Below are 18419 nucleotides of genomic sequence, written 5' to 3'. Positions count from 1 at the left end.
TGGATCCCCAGTACTTAGGATAGTGCTTGGTACATAAGAAATCCTCGGTAAAGAGTTTTGTTTGGTTTTTTTTATTTTGTTTTTTTCTTGAGACATTTAGGTTTAAGCAACTTGCCCAGGGTCACACAGCTAGGAAGTCTTAAGTATCTGAGACAGATTTGAACTCAGGTCCTCCTGACTTCAGGGCTGATGCTCTATCCATTGCACCATCTAGCTGCCCTGATACATGTTTTTTAAATTTATTCTTCTTCCATAATCCCTACACAGAATTTTCATTTTGCAAAATGCATCTTAGGTCCTCTATATGTCATTCTTGTATTTGAACTCAAAGCAAAAGGAAGAAGAAATGGCTGTCTTCTGCTCAAGATTTCTTTTCATAATCTCATCCAGTGTGAGCTCCTAAGGCTCAAAGTGCATTTTTAGTAATTTTTTTTTTTTTTAGCAAGGAGCCATATGAAATTAGGTACGAGTAAATGTTTCTGTAGGAAATGATTTAACATGTAGAAAATGTCATGCAGTGGCTAAGGGGTCAGAAAGGTTCTGTTTTCTTTGTGTCTGACTTTTATTCTGTATCCTTTGGTAAGTCCCTTATGTTTTTCAATTCATAAAATGTAGATTATAGTATTCCAAAGATAAGGTTAATTACAAAACCTTTGAAGTTCTTGAATGAATGATGAATGGTGCTGAAGTACTATTCCCCATGGAGTTTTTCTGCACAGACAAGTAAAGCAATTTCCTGGGAATCCACCATTCCATTTTACTCTAAATATGTCATAGGTTATAAAAAGTGGAGACTGATTCACAATTGTGTAGTTACTTTCCTACTCACCAGGAAGGTTTGTATCCTTTTCTGTTCCAGTGGCCATAAAAATCTAGCAAGATTTCTTGGCTAGCATCTTAATTTCTCCTGCATTGCAAAGGAGTTATTAGAAAAGAGTCTCATATAATTCATAGCAATGAAAATTGTCATTATTTCTAAAATGACCTTTTGTGTCAAAATGGTCAAAAACTGTGTGTGGCCAAGGTTCCTGAGAAAGTTTGGATTCATAAGTAAATGGTCAAGTTAGATTTTATGATGTATTCTATAACATCTCATTTTACATTGCATTATACATTATTACATAATAGCTTCTTCAGGACATATGATGAACCCAGAGTTGTTTTTTTTTCCAACTCCCTACACTAAGCCTTTTATTTTTACATAAGTCTTCATCTTGAAAATGATTTTATTATTACCTTCTATTTAGGACATCATCTTCTTTGTCCATTTTACTATGCTCAAAGGAACTTGAGTATCTAACTGTGAACCCTAAGCTCAATGGAGAAGACTTGTTTTGCTTTGTTTTTTTTTAATTAGGGTGATAAAGAACTCCATATAGCAATAAGAGGTCCCTAGATTACAACTATAGGATATGGAAAACTTTGAATGCCTTTACTAACAAAGAATCCAGCTAAAATTTGGTATGCTAGATTGTGGTATAGTCAGCTAATATCTGAGATAATTCTCTTGGTGATGGACCTCTTGGATCCCTTAGTGGCTTTAGAAGGATAATACAATGGCCTTTTAGTGCCAGGTCACTCCCCAATTTTAGGGGAGTCCTAGAAGGTGACATGACAAGGAATTGTTCTCAGCAATATATACTCACTCAGAATCCAGGAAGGAAATGTTTATAGAGCTATTGCTGCACACCTGATATATCTGAATGAAATTTCAATCCATGACATGTTTTATTCTACATTTAGGGAGAAAGAAGCTTCGACTGTTTGAATACCTTCATGAGTCTTTGTGCGATCCTGAGATGGCATCCTGCATCCAATGGGTAGATAAATCAAAGGGGGTCTTTCAGTTTGTTTCCAAAAACAAAGAGAAACTCGCAGAACTTTGGGGAAGAAGGAAAGGCAATCGCAAAACCATGACTTACCAGAAAATGGCCAGAGCCTTGAGGAACTATGGAAGGACTGGGGAAATTGTGAAAATCCGCAGAAAGCTAACCTATCAATTCAGTGAGGTCATCCTTCAGAGACTCTCTCCACCTTTGTTCATGGGAAAAGAAATAATCTATTCACAATATATTCAATCTGACCAAGATCAACTAAATTTAAATAATTGGAATACCAATTATAATTATATGTGTAGCAATGACCATGATCTAGGCTACTTGGACTGCTAGGAGACATGTCTACTTTCCTTCTCTCCTTGTTACTGGGTTTTGTAGGCATCGGAAATTCCTATAAGATAAGGGTTTTCCTCTCAAATCAAGGCAAAATTTATATAGTTTCACTATTGTTATAGGTTGCAATTAAATGGTGTATGCAACTCATAAGTTGAATGGAATTCTGTAAATGAACACATTTTCTATGATAAACTGAACTGAATGTATCAGAATTAAATTTCTTCAAGATTACTGCTTTAAAATGCCATTTTCTCTTCAATATATACATTCAAAAGTACAAAAGTTTATTTTATTTTTGACATAAGTGTCATAATCTTACCTTAGTAATAATAATGTAATATATGGGGTGTTTTATGGTTTAATAAACATCATATATTTAATAACAACACAAACATGTTATGTTTATGTACACTAATCTCAGGTGATTCTCACAAAAACCTTATGAGAGAGGCATTATTTTATATATTTTCAAAACAAGAAATCAGGACTTGTCACTTGCAGAAAAGTCACTTGCCACAGTTAATGAATCAGAAGGAGAAATGAAACCCAAATTTCCCCTGATTTCATTTCCAATTATACTTTCTACTGAAATAATTCTCTTAGGATAGGGGTTATTAACTTTTTTTTTTTATATCATAGATCTCTCTGGGCATTCTGGTGAAATCTACATACTCCTTAGAAAAACATTTTTTGAATGTATAAAATAAAGTATATTGGATTACAAAGGAAATCAATTATTTTGAATATAATTATCAAAAATATATTAAAAAGGAAAACTTACAGATCCCAAATTAAGAATATCTATCCTACAAACTAGTAACTACTATAACATCACATCTGAGATACTTTCCCAATTTGCATTTATATTTCTGGGATGAGTTCCCAGAAGGGCAACTACTCTTACAGTTCTAAGATGTGCCCTATGTTATCTCCCTTCTAGAGCTACAGTTCACGAACCCCCAGCAGTGTACTTTCCATGAATGCCATTCCAGTAGATTTAATCAGCTCTCAGCAAAGGCATTTATTTATTCAAATGTTTTAGCAAGAACAGTAGTCATGGTATGTTCACTTTCTCACAAATAAGGGCCAAGTGCATGAGGAGAGTGAATGCAGATTTAAAGTTCAATGTTAATGCTCCAAATAGGGAGGAAACACAAATGACTAAGTCACTTCACTACTCCTAAACTGAAGTTTCTCCATGTTCTTTCTCTGTTTTGTAAAGTCCTCCAAAGTTTTCCTCCAGGCTCTCCTCTGAGTCAAATTACAGCAATTAGAACTAGAAGGGATTTGGAGATTATCTAGTCCAACTGCTGCATTTTTTGGTGGTGAAGGTAAGGGACCAGCTCATACAGGTAGTAAATAGAGAATTCAGAACTGCTGTCCAGTCATTTTTCAGTCCCATCTGACTCTTCATGACCCCACGTGGGGTTTTCTTGGCAGAAGTACTAGAGGGGTTTACCATTGCCATTTCCTTTTCCAGCTCATTTTATAGATGAGAAAACTGGGGCATACAGGGTGAAACAAGGACTTGTTCAGAGTCACATGACTAATAAGAGTCTGCAGTGGGATATGAACTAAAAAAAATGAGTCTTAGTTTTCCCGGGCCCAATATTCTCTTCTTTGTATGCCCTAGTTGCCAAGGAGCTGACATTATGTAATGACTTAGTTTTACAAAGTACTTTCTTCACAATAACTGTGTGAGATAGGTAATACAGTTAGTATGATCTTCATTTTACAGATAAGGAAACTGAGGCACAGAGAATTTAGCAGGTCCACATAGCAAGTAATAGGGTCAAGGTCTAACTAAACTTTTCCAGCATCCCACAACAACAATAATAAAAAGAACACGATGCTTCTCTTAAAACAAGGGTGTGAAGTAATCATCCCCACTCAGCAGATGAGAAAACGGAGGTCCAGAAAGGTTGAAGGACTTGCTCTCAGTCACCCAGCTATGAATTGTCAGGGCTTAGAGTTTATACTGTAACTTTATTTCCCTCTCCCTCCATTCCAACCAAGTTTACAGAGGGTTCATAATTTTTCCAGTAAAATCAGTTCTTGGTGAAGAATTTGACAAATGTGTTGTAACAAAATGGTATTTGGCTCCCAAGCTCATGGGGATTCACATTTCGCCAAAGCCACAAGAACTATCTCTTCCAAAGGCTGGACCCCCCAGTCCCAGCACTCCGTGCTGCCGGGGCTCCAAGAAGCTGTCGCGTGGGTAGTGACCACAGCCGGGGGAACCCCGACAGACGGACAGGACCAGGTTAAGGGTAAAGGACGGGCCCATCGGTGAGTGCGAGGGGGACCTTGCCCCAAGGGTAACGATGGGCAGATGTGCCAGTGGCCAGAACCAGCGCAAGAGCCCTCACAGCTCGGTCCGACACTGAAGGCACCAAGGTGTATGGGGCAGGGCCCAAAGGCCGTCTGGCTGAGGGACTTGGATGGGTCTGGGAGAGAGAATGGGGCTAATGACTCTGAAGCTCTGCCTGCAGATCCACTTTGGGCTGGCGTTGGTCATCTCTGAAAACCAAGGGCACACTCAGGCAAACAACCTGAGGGGATCTATGAATGGACACAGATTTGTACATGTTTAAAGAATTAAATAACATCTTCCACGGACTCCCTGGGATTGCTTCTCTATAGTTAGCCCCCTTTTCCCCAGGATTTTCTGGATAATAATACTCCATTGCCATTCTCCAGCCCTTCTTCAAGTAATGATATTTAATTCCCTTCTGAAGGATACTGTCTGTAGTGATTTGTAATCAGCAAATAATAATCCAGGAAAGTCTCACTGTCCATAGGGAATCCTTTTCCCTTAGCATCTCCTGCAAGATGGCGGCTAACACCTTTATCATGCAAACTTCTTTTTGTTCCTTACTTCATTTGGAACTGATGGAGCATTGGAGTTGCCATTGGAAATCTGAGAATCATTGAATAAAGTTATCTTTGTGGTTTCTTCTCTCAAGTTATCTTGTATGCCTTTAACATATCAGAGAAGTCTGACTAAGGCTTTAATGTTGGGGTTTTACTCTATGTCTAATTAATAAATAACAACTGCATCCGAATTTTGTACTTACTACACTTCTCAGGCACTTGTATGACTATAAGATTTATGATTTACTCTTGTTAAAGAGGTATTATTGGGGCAGCTAATTGGTGTAGTGGAGAGAGCACCAGCCCTGAAGGCAGGATAACTTGAGTTCAAATCTGGTCTCAGACACTTAACACTTCCCTGGGCAAGTCACTTCACCTCAATTGCCTCAGGAAAAAAAAAAAAAAACAAGTATTGTTAAATAAGTATTGATCTTTAAAATGGTGGAGTAGATAAAGCACCAGCCCTGCAGTCAGGAGGCCCTAAGAGAGTCACCTTAAGAGGTGACAAACTCTATGATCCCCCTATGTCTTCATCAGAACCCCTCATCCCATGTGTGAGTATAGACCTGATATCTGAATATGAGTCCTTTTATTTCAAGTTCAGTCAATATTGACTAATAATAAGGTAGATGGCAATGTTGAAGAAATTCTTTATATACTCTTAAAAATTCTCATTTTCCTCAGATTGATGATGTGTAAGATACTTCCATACTTAAACTTTGATGGATCCACAATCTCAGCCAAGTGGGTACCTCCTTTGAAGGTACAGAATGCAATCCAACCGTGCCATCTGATCCTGCTCAGCTTTTATCTGCGTGCTCTCACAAATTCTCCATGGAAGAGGCCCTCAATGTGTTGGGCTATGCTGGCCCCACCATCCCTCTGGAGGCAAAAACCCACATAGATGAAGAATGAAGATACATCAGATACAGTAAGGATGTTTTAGCTTCTACAATAAAGGGTTATTTCTCACTGATACTGTATATAAATAAGGCAGAATAGAAAGAATATTAAATCTGGAGTCAGAAGCCCTACAGTTGAATCTTGAACACTTATTCATATCTATCCCCCATCTGTTTCCCAAATTGTAAAGAGAGATGATGTTCTCTAAGACCCTTCCAGCTGCAATTCCTATGATCTTAACACAGTGTAATCAAGATCACCAGTTTTTAACACAGTATATCAATATTTTAAAAATCTTTGAAGCTTTATTCTTATTGTAGGGTCAAGCATTCTAAAATTTTAAACTAATTTCAGAATCTAGAATCATAGCCCTACAGCTGGATGGAACCAAAGAGACCAATGCTCTCATTTTCTAGATGAGAAAACTGAAACTAAGGGTGATTAAGTGACCTGCCCAAAATGACATAGAGATTCCGGTCTTCTTACTCAAAGCCAGCACTCTTTCCATTGTACTGCACTCCCTTTAAGAAAACTATCCTATATTTAACTAGACTCGATGGGACAGTGCTCACTGAAGCTTCTTTTGGGTTTAGTCAAGGATGAAAGAACTGAAAATAGAATGGGGCTGGGGTAACTGGATGCGTAATGGATAGTGATGGTAGTCAGGAAAACCTAAATTCCCATATCTGTGTAAATCATTTAACCCTCTCTTGGCCTTAGTTTATTTGCTTGGAAAATGGAGAAAATAATTTGCCACATGGGGTTGTTGTGAGGATAGAATGGGATCCCAAACACAATAAGCCATTCTCCAATTGGTCAAATTTTCTGATGAAGAAATTAAAGCCATTTCTAGTCATATGAAAAATGCTCTAAATCACTATTGATGAGAGAAATGCAAATTAAGCCAACTCTGAGGTACCACTTTACACCTCTCAGATCGACCAAGATGACAGGAAAAGATAATGATAAATGTTGAGGCAATGTAGGAAAATTGAGACACGAATGCATTGTTGATAGAGTTGTGAACTGATCCAACCATGATGGAAAAGAAATTGAAACCATGCCCAAAGGGCTACCAAACTGTACAGAGCCTTCGATCTAGCAATGTCTCTATTTGGCCTGTATCCCAAAGAGATCTTAGAGGAGGGAAAGGGACCCACATGTGCAAAAATGTTTGTAGCAGCCCTTTTTGTAGTAGCAAGGAAATGTACACTGAGTGGATGCCCATCAGTTGGGGAACAGCTGAATAATTGCATATGAATGCAATGGAATATTATTATTCTAAAAGAAATGATGCAAAAGAAATGAAAGCAAGAGATAGCATGCACAAAGTCCTTCACAAATCTTAAAGCACTTTATATTGCCATCATCATCATTATTATCAAAAAAGAACAGTGAATCCTCATGTTAAATGCAGTGAACAACTTTGAGCTAAAGAGAAGCCTTTGAGGAAGAGTTCTGACTGACATCTCTCACAGGTTGGACACTTAAAGATAAAAAAGATGAGAACAGAACTAGACTAGAATTATAAGTAGACAATAATCAGCTATGCAAGATGGACAGAAGATGAGCGGTCATTTCTCCAGTAATGTTGTATGAAAATAATCTGATTCATGATACTCAAAGCCATTAGCAGCCATCTTCCAGGAACCTAATGGAGACTGTTATCCTGACCTGTTTGGGTAGATACTTTTAAACCTGGATTCCAGGAGCAAATTCAGTTCAATTAAACAAACATCAAATACGTGTCTACTCTATATTAAAGAGTTGCTCTTGGTAGTAGTTGTGGGAGGGATGTTATATTGGTAGTAGCCATAGAGAGAAGAGTCAACTAGTGTGTTGCTACAAAATACACATGATGTTTATGGGTTAGTCCTTCCTGTTGGCAACATGGGGCCTGGAGAAGAATGAATCTGCTTATTTCCCGGAGATGGTTTCAGTGACTGGTTTAGATTTTAATCACGGAGAATGGATGATGAAACCCATCTCCATGCTCTTGATATAGATAGTTGGGGCATTCCAGATACAGAATGTTGTCTTCACTGTCAAACACTTGCTACATCAATAGGTTTTGCATAACTATTTTTCCTTTGTTATTAGGAAAAGGTCAATAATCGGTATACACTGAGAAATAATTTGTATAAAAAGCAAAAAGTATTCAGCTTTTAAAAAAGACTAAAATGCTTCAATTGCATGTTTAAATTTTATTTTTTTCAATTAATAAACAAATATTTTCTCTCCTTCCTCCTTCTTCCACCAATGAAAAAATAAAAACAAAAACAAGTATAGTCAAGCGAAACAAATTCCTGCCTTGGCCACATCCAAAACATTTTTTCATTAATGTTTCTGTTGTACTGCATGTGTGTCATTCTCTGATTGAGTACCAGCAAATTTTATGTGTCTACATGAAGATGTGTGTAATTATTTTATAAACACAATCACAGATAGGGTTAGTGTCAAATGCATTAAAAATTGTTCTGGATTTGGAGTCAGAGAACCTAAGTGTGAATCCTACCTCTGATACTTAGTTCTTGGGGAACTTTAGGCAAGTCACCTCCTCTGACTTTCAGCTTCCTCATCTGCAAGATGTTAACAATACTTACTGGTAATATAGATTAGGTAATAGTAATAATTAATCATTTATAGCATATATTAGTTATCATAACATCGGGATTTTTGTGAAGAAGGGTTTTGTAAACCTCAATTCACTATATAAACATGAGTTTTCATTATTAATAGAGAGCAAGCCTCAGAGCCAGGAAGAACTAGGTTCAAGGCCCATGTCTCACACACACTGACTATGGAACCCTGGATCAGTGCCCTGAACAAATGCTCTAAGTTATTCTTTAACATGATAAAATGAGGGAAGATGCCAATCTACATCACGAGAGGGAGTTTCCTATGTCAATGAATTCACAGATTGAGTCCCTATCCCTAGCTTAATATCAATGAGAAAATAACTTTAAAGAATAATGAAAACAAGTTATCTATTTGTGATTATTTGTTTCTTTTGAAATCAAAAATACCTACATATTTTAAAATACATACAATCATCTGAAATCTGAATTCAGACAGTGGCTCTCTTTCTGGTGACTCTGCAAGGTCCTTTTTCCAAGTAGAAATTTGTGTGAGTCATTCAAGAAGCTCTTTATGCAGTATGAGCCCATCATAGTAGATAGTGTTATGTTAAAACCATTTTTGTGAGCACAGAATTTCCCCAGGGTACTCAAAGGAATAGGTCAGTCCTAGCCATAAAAATGTTTTTGCTATCTTGTTACTTAAAGCTGGCTATTGGAATTGTGTAGCTACCAGAGGAAAGCCAAGATGAAATGCCTGCAGACTCAGTGCTCTCTTATCATATGTCTCATTAGATTTTTTTTAATCACACTCTTGACTTTGGTTGAGTAAAGATAGGCCATTTTTTTAATCTATAAAATTGGAGCAAATTACTTTTCAAATTTTAGGGCAAAACTGTCATCAAATTTAATAAGAGAAGCAAATAGGATCATAGAACTAGAGCTAAAAGAGACTTTAAAGGTCATTTAGTCCAAGACCCTCACCCCAACCCATTTTATAAAGGAGGAAACCCATGATATCCCAAACAGTTAATATCAGAATTTGAACTCCTTGTACTGGGAGTACTTTAGGAGTAGTTTGTTTCTAGGGCAAAATGTAAAAAGGGAAGTAATTGAAAAGAAGATCATCTAAGTAGGATTGTGAAATATTTTGGCAAGATGGTAAAGTTATTTTTCTCATGTTTATTTTAAGAGGAAGTCAAGGTTAGAAGGCAAAAAAAACCCACACTAGATGTCTGAAATTAATACAAAACATTGCATTGGAGGCTGCGATCACTTTCATTTCTATTTTATGAATGAGGAGCAGGCGTCAAGCTGAAAGAGTTCATGGAATCGTGGCATGTCAAAGCTGAGAAGGGATCTAAGAAGTCATCGTTTTATGAATAAAGATGTTAAGGCTCAGAGAAATGATGTGAATTTGCCCATGGGCTACCGGAAAGTCAAGACTGAACCTATTTTAATTGTCTGAAAAGTGTCAGAGACACTAAAAAGGGTAGACAGAGGCAGTATGGTTGGGAAGGTCCATTGGAGAAAGACTTCCTGTTAGAGTCAAGATGTGATGGTGTCTTGGATGACATAAGAGAAGATTTTTGTAGAGAAAGGAAAAAAAGCGTTTCATAAAGGAGACAAAGTCCATTATGGTAGGATCTAATAAATTATTGATGAGGGACTGAAAAAATTGTCCTGGATGGAACAGAGCAGCTGTATTGAAAGACCAAATTGGAGTATTATGAAGTGATGGAAGACCTTTGATGCTAGACTGAGGATTTGGGTATTAGTTCTCATGAATTCTCAAGACTAAAGGATTCATCACCTTGTGGCCAACCCATATCTCTCTGAACTTAACAAAACTGGTCCTTGGGCAAAAAACATACACATCACACCCAGACTTGTTCTTGAAGCCTTTCAGCTGAGAGAGGTCAGTCTACTAGCATTTGTTTGGAGAATCCATACCTCCATACTACAATGAAGTATTAGAGGAAGACTTTTGTGGAATAACACTATGGAATTACAATAATGATAAATAATAATTATAATAGATAATGATAAAGATAATGAATTTAGCCAATAATATGTCAACAGACTGGTTGGGAAATTCAGATTTGTTTGTAATAATGGAAAGGTCCTGGCCCTGACTTTTGAGTGACCTTGCACAAGCCACTTTATTCTCTATTGCTTTTCTGGCTTCCCCTATAAATTATGAAAATTCCCTCATTTACCTCAGATGCCTCTTAGGAGGACCAAATAGACTAATATTTCAGTGTTATATAATTTTAAAAATCATATCTATCATATTTCTAATATTAAAGTCACCAGGAAAGAGTGCACAATTTAAAATTTTTCAATGACCCAGTATAATTGTAATATCTTAAATAATTGAACTTTTAGTTGAAATGTCCGATATGAGAGAGAACCATAAAAGGGGAAAAAAATCCTCTTTTAAACTGTATACAAAGAGAATAAGTGGAATATGTTTATTAATTTTGTCTTGGCATATGATGAGGTAAACTTTCAATTTCTGTGATTCACTGTCACAACCAAGTTTCCCAGTCAAGCTGCCTAGAACTCTGTTTCGATCTTTCTTTCTGTCTTGTCTTTATTCCTCCCAATACATTCCTTCACCTAGTCATGGTCCTGTCACCTCTGTGTAATACTTATTCTGGCCCAAACTGTGGGAAATCTTGTATTTTTAGCTAGTTTCCTAAGTTAAACATTAATCTATTTACTTGTGAGCCATTTGGCACTTACATTTTATTGTTATTGGGGTTCCCCACTGTTCTACCGAGGCAGCAGAGAGTGCTATCTAGATGTCTGGCCTTGGAATCACAAGGATTTGGGCCCAAAGCCTATCTCTGATGCATACTAACCATGTGATCCTTAAGCTCTCAGTGCCCCAGGCAACTATCTACAACTAAAAGTTTTTAACAAATGACAGATCCCTACTAGTGGAAGGAATTCTCTTCACTTGTGAAATTATAGGTCTGAACAAACAAAAAATTAAAAGACTTTCTGTCTTTCTACTTTTCCTCTAAAAGAAATGGCCCATAGAACAAAGATTTGGGAGTAAATATTCCAAGAGCCTGATTTGGGAATAAATATTTCAAATAACCATCGGAAACTCCCTTGTTTGTTGAAATAATTCCAATTGGCTATCACTTCAGTCAACTGGCTCCTATGGCTCCCATTTTCCAGGTACTCTTTCCCATTTAGACACTAAATGTTTACCTCTTTTGCAACAGACAGCATTTTTACAATTCAAAGAGCAAGTTATGGCAGTAAAAATAGAAACATGGGGCCTTGGCACCTGAAAAGTAGCTAGTATCAAATCACATCCCAATAGAGATTACCTAGTTTTTCCATACAGCAACATTACATGAATGGATTCTTCAAATAACACTCTCCCTACTTTTTTTTTTTTTTTTTTTTTTTTTTTTTTAGCATGCCGAGGTCTCATTTGTGATATGTATACCCCTCAAATGTTCAGTATAAATTTTCAGGGATGAATCGTCGGCCGGGGAATGCACTCCCCTGACTCTGTGCCAGACCCAGACTTAGCCACCAGGACCACAGAGAGAGGAAGGATGGAGCCAGTTGTATGCTTGGGGCTAAAACCTAGACTGTAAAGCAGGCGCTGGCTAGCAGCCTATCTTCACCCCTGGCTGCAGATTCCTATCAATAGTAGTATTCTGCAACCCGAGGCAAGGGCAGTCAGTGCACAGGGTTCTAGGACTGAGGTTCCATAAAGCTGGTAGAGGCAGCTCACATTCTGCCCTAACTTAGAAACTCTAGGCTGGGGGGGGGGGGGGGGGGTTCATCATGCAATTAGAGAATTGTATCAATAGCAGGAACCTGAGAACCTCAGTCCAGTCTCCTCCTTGCTTAAATTTCTTGTACAGCAACACGGACAGATGGTCAGAAGCCGGAACCTCCAAGGAGAGGCGGTGTGTGTGGTATTAGACAGATCTGGTTAACTGTGTGAGTGTTCTTGCTAAGCTGAAAGGATGGGTGGGGTCTGTCTTGGGAAAGACCCACAAGAAGAGGGCCCCTCACCCATGCTAGGAGAGCTTTCTAAACATTTACACAGAGACATAAGGCAAGTTACTTTACCACATCTCCTCTCTTAGCCCTGCTAAAGAAATGACTAGTATTCTTATTTAGAAAATTCTCCATTAAAAGGACTTCCTGAGTTATACTATTTCTTTTCTGGTTAGCATGGTCCTAGAAATAGAGTGATAGATTGATTTCATTAGTGTCAGAAGCTCTCATGAGAAGGCCCCATCTCCCAAAGAAGATCCACAACCGTTTAGCATCTTACAGTCTCAGAAAGCTGCGTTGGTCACTGATAGATTAAATGATTTACCTGTGACCACACAACCAATATGGGAAAGGACTTGAGCCCTTCCTCCCTCTGAGACTCATTCTTTTCCCACTTTCCCACACTGCTTTTATAATTGACAGATAAAATAATAACTCCCATTTCTATAAGATTTTGAGGTTTGTGAAGTGCTTTCTGCTGTCTTCACAAACAGCCCTGAGAAATTCATAGTGTATTATCATTTCCCCATTTTACAGATAAATGAAATGAAGCTCTGAGGAGTCTTGCCTTAAGTCCCAGCCAGAATTCCCAACCACATCTCCCCAACTCCAACCACACCATGACAAATTCATATTGCATTCTTAGTTTGACAACTTCCATAAACTTAATTGGGAAAAATCTCATACAATCAATAAACCAGATAGTATTTCGAGGGATGTCACACTGTTGCTACCCTTCTCTTATGCTCAGCTGCCAAACTCTTGATTCTCAATATCCCCAATTTTAAAAAGTAGGTTAATTCAATAAAGATGGAGCTGCATGTTGCAGTAGGAAGCACACTATAAAGGACCTGGGTTCAAATCCTACTTCTGAGACTTACTTGGGATTATTATCTTAACCTTCCTATATATCAGTTGTCTTATCTGTAAATTAAAAGTTTGACTAGAAATCCTCTAAAATCCCTCCTATCCTTACCTTTCTGATCCTGTGTACCTGGCACTGTGCTGGGTGCTTGGAGGAGGGATACAAGGATGAATAAGAAATAGCCCCTGCAGAGTCTCCTTAAAATCAAATTGCTTAGCCATCTAGTTGGGAAGTTAGATACAGAAATGGCTCTAATATAAAGTAGAATATGATAAATGTGTAGAAGAAGAAAAACAAAGGCTCATAAAAGATCTAAGCAGAGAGAGATTGCTTCAGCCTGGGATAATCTGGGAAGATTTCATGGAGAAGGTTGTTTCTTCGAGGTGTTTCTCAGAGATTTCAATAGTTAAAGATTTGAGGTTGGAGAGAAGGTTGTTCCTTAGAGGTGTTTCTCAGAAATTTCAACAGTTAGAGATTTGGGGTTGGAGAGAAAGTTGTTCCTTAGAAGTGTTTCTCAGAGATTTCAACAGTTAGAGACTTGAGGTTGGAGAGAAAGTTGTTCCTTAGAAGTATTTCTCAGAGATTTCAACAGTTAGAGATTTGGGGTTGGAGAGAAAGTTGTTCCTTAGAAGTGTTTCTCAGAGATTTCAACAGTTAGAGATTTGGGGTTGGAGAGAGAATTGTTCCTTAGAGATGTTTCTCAGAGATTTCAACAGTTAGAGATTTGGGGTGGGAGAGAGAATTGTTCCTTAGAGATGTTTCTCAGAGATTTCAAAAATTAGAGATTTGAGGTTGAAGAGGAGGTTGTTCCTTAGAGGTTTTTCTCAGAAATTTCAACAATTAGAGATTTGGGGTTGGAGAGATGGAAAGGAGGAGTGTATTCTCAATGCAGGGAATCACGTAAGTGGTACATGTACCAACTGGGGCTCATATGAAAAGTTATCTCATTCATGTTGAACATATTTTGTGGTCTGCATCTACTCAAAACCATAGCTCATCAGAGTCTTCTGATAGATATTTGCTTTGATTAGTCAGCCAGAAGGTAGAACTAGTTCAGAGCAAAATCACTTAATAAAATAACATAGAAAGGAAAGTAGGAATAGAAAATTTTCCTTGCAGACTAAGGTTACATATACTTTGAGTGGGAAAAGTAAACATGTACAAAGATGCTGCCATCTGTCTTCTGGTGATGTTATCCCTATTTTTTCTGGGATTACTTGTCCCCTCCTGGGCCTGCACTCAGATATTAGACTTTGTTTCTACTACCCACTCCTGGATTTTGAATTTCTGTTTCTTCCTACCTGCCTTGCTTTCCTGGACTAATCTTTAGTCTTTATCAGGCACATCCTTCTTTAATAATCTCATGGTCATCCTTGGACATTGCTCCTGACTATCAGCTTCTTGCCTTAATCACTTTAGAACCACTTCCAGTTTTTCAGGTTGTATGTAGTGACAAAAAAGCTTCTCCCTGATTAAGGACAGGCTGAATTTTTAAAGTCATAGAAAGAGTTTTTGAATCACTGTTACCAAAATCCAGCAACTGTGCTTCTTAATAATTAATTCTAAGTTTCTTTTGTTTTATTTAGAGCTTATTTATTTATTTGGAACTAAAATTATAATTCTTTGTCCCAGACAATGTTCAGATTTAGGATTAAAAACTCTATCCATTGCACCTTGTAGCTGCCCCAGATTAAAAACTCAAGATCCTTTCTAATTTGTTGTACAAATGAATTTGACCCAGAACAAAAAAGTAACAAAAAGAAACAAGGGCATTATATTTCATTTACTTGGAATACACTCCTGCTTTTAAAAATATATTTGTTAGCAATAAATTGGCTTTGGCTTTGGTGGTGTGCTTTGGTCAATTAAAAATTTCTCTGCCTCCCTATACAAACAAAAACACTGAAGTGGGAAAGGGTTGGAAGATACTGGAGGACATTTTTCTTAGTCTGCATGTTTGCTTCTTTAGTTTGTGGGGGAACAGGAAGAAGAAGAGAAATCCTTCTTTCCATTATATGGAATAATAATGCTACACAAACAGTAATTGTGTGATTTTTAGTAAAGTAGGACTAGAGCTATAGTATTGCAATTATCTCCTGAGCCAATTGTGTAGGACTTTCTTAAGTGAAAGAAGAAGGAAAAATTAAAGCACAGCTTCAGTTACCCAAGCCAAAGTCATAATATCATCAGGACTCCGTTAGCTGATTTCTGCTTATATATCGGTTACCAGTTAAAATATTTATGAGACAGTAGCAATATGTCAGAAATTCTAGCATCACAGGAACAGAGCCAGAGAATGCAGCCTCTAGGGCATTGGGTTTCCAGGACCAAATCTTGGTGTTCTGGTTACAACCTTCTCAGGTTTTATTGAATCTTCAGGTTTCATCAGAGCATCACTTGTAAGTGCCTCCTTAACATTTTTTCTGACTCTAAACATTTTTTTCACTTAGGTTTGGTGTTAATAATAGACCATTTTTTTGTGTAGGGGGGTCTTAGATAATTGATGATCCCATTTTGAGAGTCTTGGATACTACTGAATGGCAACAAAATATAGAGCAATGGTCTCTGACTCAGAACACATAGGTTTGAGTTCCTCCTCTTACTAATTATGTAACTGTGGACAACTTACATAAGCATAATTTTCCAATCCAGGAAATAAGGATAATATTTATATCACCTGTCTCAAAAGGTTGTCATAGTGGAAATTCTTTGTATTATTTGAAATGCCATATAAATGTAATTTTAAAAAACTATTAAAATATGATAGTCTACAAAAGTAAAGCCTTCACTAAAACTTCTTTTCAATCCTTATCATGATATGGAAGATAACCTTGGTTCTTAAATGCTACGCCAGAGGAATATACACTTGGGAAGGGAACACACCATATATCTGTCATCTGACAACCAGCCTAGCTAAGATCAGAGCGGCTCATCACCAGGCTTCAGAAGGATAAAATCTGGGGGCCTTAACAACTCCTGAATCCCATCTTCCAAATCAGAGCAGCATCATAGTCTGCTTTAGCAGAGGCAACTCTCTAGCTAATGAGATAATATTTTCTTGAAATATTAAAGAAGTTAAAAGCTATATAATAGATACATCCTGAAAATGGACTCTGAGATCACTGTTGCTTAGGAAAATAGGAAACTTTGCCTATTCTTTTGTGACAGAAAAAGTGCTGTGAGTATAGCTGCTTATTAATATTAAAGTTTGGGCACAGAAATAAAAGGATTTGATATTTATTCTAACAGATTGTTTAGAAGGAATAATTATTTGGAAGGGTAGGGAAGAGGATATTCAGGTTTATTAATTCATTCCAACCCATTGAAGTCTTAGGTCCTTTCTGACATTTCTATTGCATACTTTACTTAATTTAATTTTTATTTAGATTTTGAACTTAAATACCAAATAAAATGGGAATTTTCATATAAATAGAATAATAGAATATAACTAAAGCTAAAACTGTGGATTTCTATTATGTACAACTTGTTTTTCTTTTTAAAATTTTTTTTAATCTTATTTTTCCCAATTTCATGTAAAACAATTTTAACATTCTTTTTTTTTCTTCAAATTTTGAGTTTCAAATTCTCTCTCTCTCTTCCTTTTCCCCCTCATTGAAAAAGCAAACAATTTGATGTGAATTATACATGTGTAGTCAGGCAAAATGGATTTCCATATAAGTTATTCTATGGAAGCACACACAAAAAAACCCAAGGAAATAAAGAAAAGGTATCTTTCATGCATTCAGGCTCTGCCAGTTCATTTTCTAATGATGGACAGCACCTTTCGTCATAACTCCATCACAACAGAACTATCTTGGATCATTGTATTGCTGAGGATAGCTAAGTTATTCATAGTAGATCATCATACAATAATTCTGTGAATGTGTAAAATGTTCTCCTGGTTCTGCTCATTTCACTCTGCATCAGTTCATGTAAGTCTTTCCATGTTTTTCTGATAACATCCTACAAATCATTTCTTAAAATATAATAGTATTCATCACAATCGTATACTACAAGTTATTTTGGCATTTCCCAATTGATGGACAGCTCTTCAATTTCTAATTCTTTGCCATCAGTAAAAGAGCTATTATAAATATTTTTGTTCACATAAGTCCTTCCCCTTTTTCTTTTTATCTCTTTGGGATACACACCTAGTAGTGGTATTGCTTGATCAAAGGGCATATATGGTTTTATAGTCCTTGGGTATTGTTCCAAATTGATCTCCAACATGGCTGAATCAGTATACAACTTCACCAACAGTACATTAGTGTTTTAATTTTCCCACATCCCTGCCTACATTTGTCATTTTCCTTTTCGATCATATTAGCCAATCTGTCAGGTGTGAAGTAATTCAGAGTTATTTTAATTTACATTTTTTCCCATCAAAAGCATTTTGGAGCATTTTTTTCATATAACCATAGATAGCTTTGATTACTTTATCTAAAATCTACCTATTTGTATAAAATTGACTCAGTTTTCTATGTTTGAGAAATGGATTTTTTACTAAAAAAATTCACTGTAATATTTTTTTCATTGTAATGATTACCAGTCATGTATTTGCCTCCAACCTATCTTCCCCCACGTTTATCCTACTCTCTCTCCTTTTAAACTTTACATTCTCAAAAGCATTTTGTTTCTGACTTACCTTTCCATCTGTCAGCTCTCCTCCCCCTTTTCTTATCCCCTTCTTTTTCTACTTTCCTGTTTGGTGAGATAGATTTCTACACCGAATAGAATGTGTATTATTAAATCTTTGAGCCAATTTCAGTGAGAGAAAGGTTTATGTGCTCCTGCCTGCTTCCCCTCATTTTCCTTTCAGGCCTCTTTTATATCAGATAATTTGTCCCATTCTACTGCTCCCTTTCCCCTTCTCCCAGTACATTCATACCTTAATTTAATTTTTTTAGATAATCATATCATTACATTCAACTCATACTCTGCTTCCTATTTATACTCCTTTTAACTCCCCTAAAAATGAGAATGTTTTAGAAG

General features: G+C 36.9%; 1 protein-coding gene across 8 annotated transcripts in view; it reads left to right on the top strand.

The window, feature by feature from the left end:
* The window catches only part of SPIC (Spi-C transcription factor), a 60639-nt gene extending 58073 nt beyond the window's left edge, over positions 1–2566 (top strand). For all 8 annotated transcript variants that reach the window (XM_031937905.1, XM_031937902.1, XM_031937904.1 and 5 more), the window contains one exon: positions 1744–2566. In XM_031937905.1, the coding sequence (XP_031793765.1) occupies positions 1744–2171 (428 nt within the window). In that variant the 3' untranslated portion in view covers positions 2172–2566. The remainder of the gene's footprint in view (positions 1–1743) is intronic.
* The last annotated feature ends 15853 nt before the right edge of the window (positions 2567–18419 follow it).

This window comes from Sarcophilus harrisii, chromosome 5 (assembly GCF_902635505.1).
Source record: "Sarcophilus harrisii chromosome 5, mSarHar1.11, whole genome shotgun sequence".
Classification (NCBI taxonomy): domain Eukaryota; kingdom Metazoa; phylum Chordata; class Mammalia; order Dasyuromorphia; family Dasyuridae; genus Sarcophilus; species Sarcophilus harrisii.
This window is presented reverse-complemented; position numbering and strand designations above follow the sequence as displayed.